The sequence below is a fragment of the Hemibagrus wyckioides genome, linkage group LG09 (genome assembly GCF_019097595.1).
Source record: "Hemibagrus wyckioides isolate EC202008001 linkage group LG09, SWU_Hwy_1.0, whole genome shotgun sequence".
NCBI classification, from domain to species: domain Eukaryota; kingdom Metazoa; phylum Chordata; class Actinopteri; order Siluriformes; family Bagridae; genus Hemibagrus; species Hemibagrus wyckioides.
In genome coordinates this window covers 30759008-30761507 of record NC_080718.1, presented here as the reverse complement: position 1 = coordinate 30761507, position 2500 = coordinate 30759008, and the positions used below count along the sequence as shown (strand labels likewise).

Sequence of the window (2500 nt, the reverse complement as noted above, 5' to 3'; positions counted from 1 at the left end):
GTCCACTCGGGAGCTAACACACCAGGAAAAGGAAGGAAGTGTGTTTAACTAGTGTGTTTAATGTATCACACACACACACACACACACACACACACAATCCTTACCGCCTGTCATACACGTCTGCCTTCCCGTCTGCTCCAGTCAGGTGATCAGATTCAGGGCTGTTGAGTCGTCTGTACCTGAGGGGTCGCACTTGTGCCCCTGGGGATTCTGGGTCACCTGGTCTTGGAGAAACAGGCTCCGCCGCTTCCGCTGGCTCCTCCTCCTCTGCAGTTACCTGGGTCTGATACAGAACATTACAGCCATGTTTAGATAAAATACTAAATAACAATGATTTAATGAACACATTTCTTATAATTGAGTCATGAACACCTGCTCCAGGTAAAATAACCAAGAAAATCTCAGGTGAGAAATCGTATTAAAGAGGAGTTTTTAGAGAAACAGTGATACAGTGAAGCGTCTCTCTGAGAGCGATCTCACACCTTACTGATGCTGATCCTGAGTTTGTTGCGATTGAAGTCAGTATCATCCCATGCCTCTCCACCAGGGGGCACCAGAGCCACCTCGCCAGGCCTTATGGGTAACAGCACGGGTGGGGCGTTCTCCTGATCGCTCAGGTGTTCATCCTGAAGCACGTCGTCTGTATTCTCCCTCGGTAACTCTCCAGGAACCGGTGTCACGTTCACCACACTGCAGGAACATAATACACATACAGTTCGTTACTACAGACAGTGATGTGTACCAGTATATAAACCTAGATTAAACCAGGATATAAACCCAGATTAAACCAGGATATAAACCCAGATTAAACCAGGATATAAACCCAGATTAAACCAGGCTATAAACCCAAATTAATCCAGGATATAAACCCAGATTAATCCAGTATATAAACCCAGATTAATCCATCATATAAATTCAGATTAATCCAGGATATAAACCCAGATTAATCCAGTATATAAACCCAGATTAATCCAGGATATAAACACAAATTAATCCAGGATTTAAAGCAGATTAATTCAGGATATAAACCCAGATTAATCGAGGATATAAACCAGATTAATCCAGAATATAAACCCAGATTAAACCAGGATATAAACCCAGATTAAACCAGAATATAAACCCAGATTAATCAAGGATATAAACCCAGATTAATCAAGGATATAATCCAGATTAAACCAGGATATAGACCCAGATTAAACCAGAATATAAACCCAGATTAAACCAGGATATAAACACACATTAAACCAGGATATAAACCCACATTAATCCAGGATATAAACCCAGATTAAACCAGGATATAAACACACATTAAACCAGGATATAAACCCACATTAATCCAGGATATAAACCCAGATTAAACCAGGATATAAACCCACATTAAACCAGGATATAAACCCACATTAAACCAGGATATAATCCAGATTAAACCAGGATATAAACCCAGATTAAACCAGGATATAAACCCAGATTAAATTAGGGTATAAACCCAGATTAAACCAGGATATAAACCCAGATTAATCCAGGATATAAACCCAGATTAAACCAGGATATAATCCAGATTAAACCAGAATATAAACCCAGATTAAACCAGGATATAAACCCAGATTAATCAAGGATATAAACCCACATTAAACCAGGATATAAATACAGATTAATCCAGATTATAAACCCAGATTAAACCGGAATATAAACCCAGATTAAACCAGGATATAAACCCAGATTAAATTAGGATATAAACCCAGGCTAAAGCTGGTTAGTAATCTGGGTTTATATCCTAATTTAATCTGGGTTACTAACCAGCTTTAGCCTGGTGTGTGTAAACATTTGTAAACCTTAACTGTAGCTATCACACACAGATGGATCAGATATAGAGAAGATGGAGATCACATATAAAGGACCACTGGATCTGAACTAGAACTCAAAATCCAAAGCAGCTGGAGTGAAGGACAAAGTGAGAAACTCACATCCATCACACATCAAGGACAAGACCAGACCAGACAGTGTGTGTGTGTGTGTGTGTGTTTACCCAACTATCGCTGCAGTTTGCCGTGTGTTTTGTTGAGGAGGCGTGGCCATGCTGTTCGATGACAAATCAGTTCCTGATTTCTCCCAATCAAACGGCTCGTTTTCTGTAATCATTCTCTTCTTCATGCTGTTCTCAAACACTGACATCAACAACTAGAGAGAGAGAGAGAGAGAGAGAGAGATGTATTATTAGCACACTAACCAGTAACACATGTAACTATGCACTGACCAGCCATAACATTATGACTACCTGCCTAATATAGTGTTGGTCCCCCTTTTGCTGATAAAACAGCCATGACCCGTCAAGGCACTAGTTGTTGCACAGGGGTCAGCATGGGCACACTGACCAGTCTGCGTCTATGTGTCCCCATATACAGCAAACTGTCCTGCACTGTGTATTCTGACCCTTTTCTATCAGAACCAGCATTAACTTCTTCAGCAGTTTGATCAACAGTAGCTCGTCTGTTGGATCGGA

General features: G+C 40.5%; 1 protein-coding gene across 1 annotated transcript in view; it reads right to left on the bottom strand.

The window, feature by feature from the left end:
• Positions 1-2500, bottom strand: part of ttbk1b (tau tubulin kinase 1b) — a 96115-nt gene that overhangs the window by 31337 nt on the left and 62278 nt on the right. Inside the window, exons 10-13 of the mRNA XM_058399299.1 lie at positions 2027-2178; positions 483-690; positions 105-283; positions 1-13 (exon numbers count right to left, since the gene is read on the bottom strand). The exon at positions 1-13 is cut by the window's left edge and continues 396 nt beyond it. Of these exons, the coding sequence (XP_058255282.1) occupies positions 1-13; positions 105-283; positions 483-690; positions 2027-2178 (552 nt within the window). The remainder of the gene's footprint in view (positions 14-104; positions 284-482; positions 691-2026; positions 2179-2500) is intronic.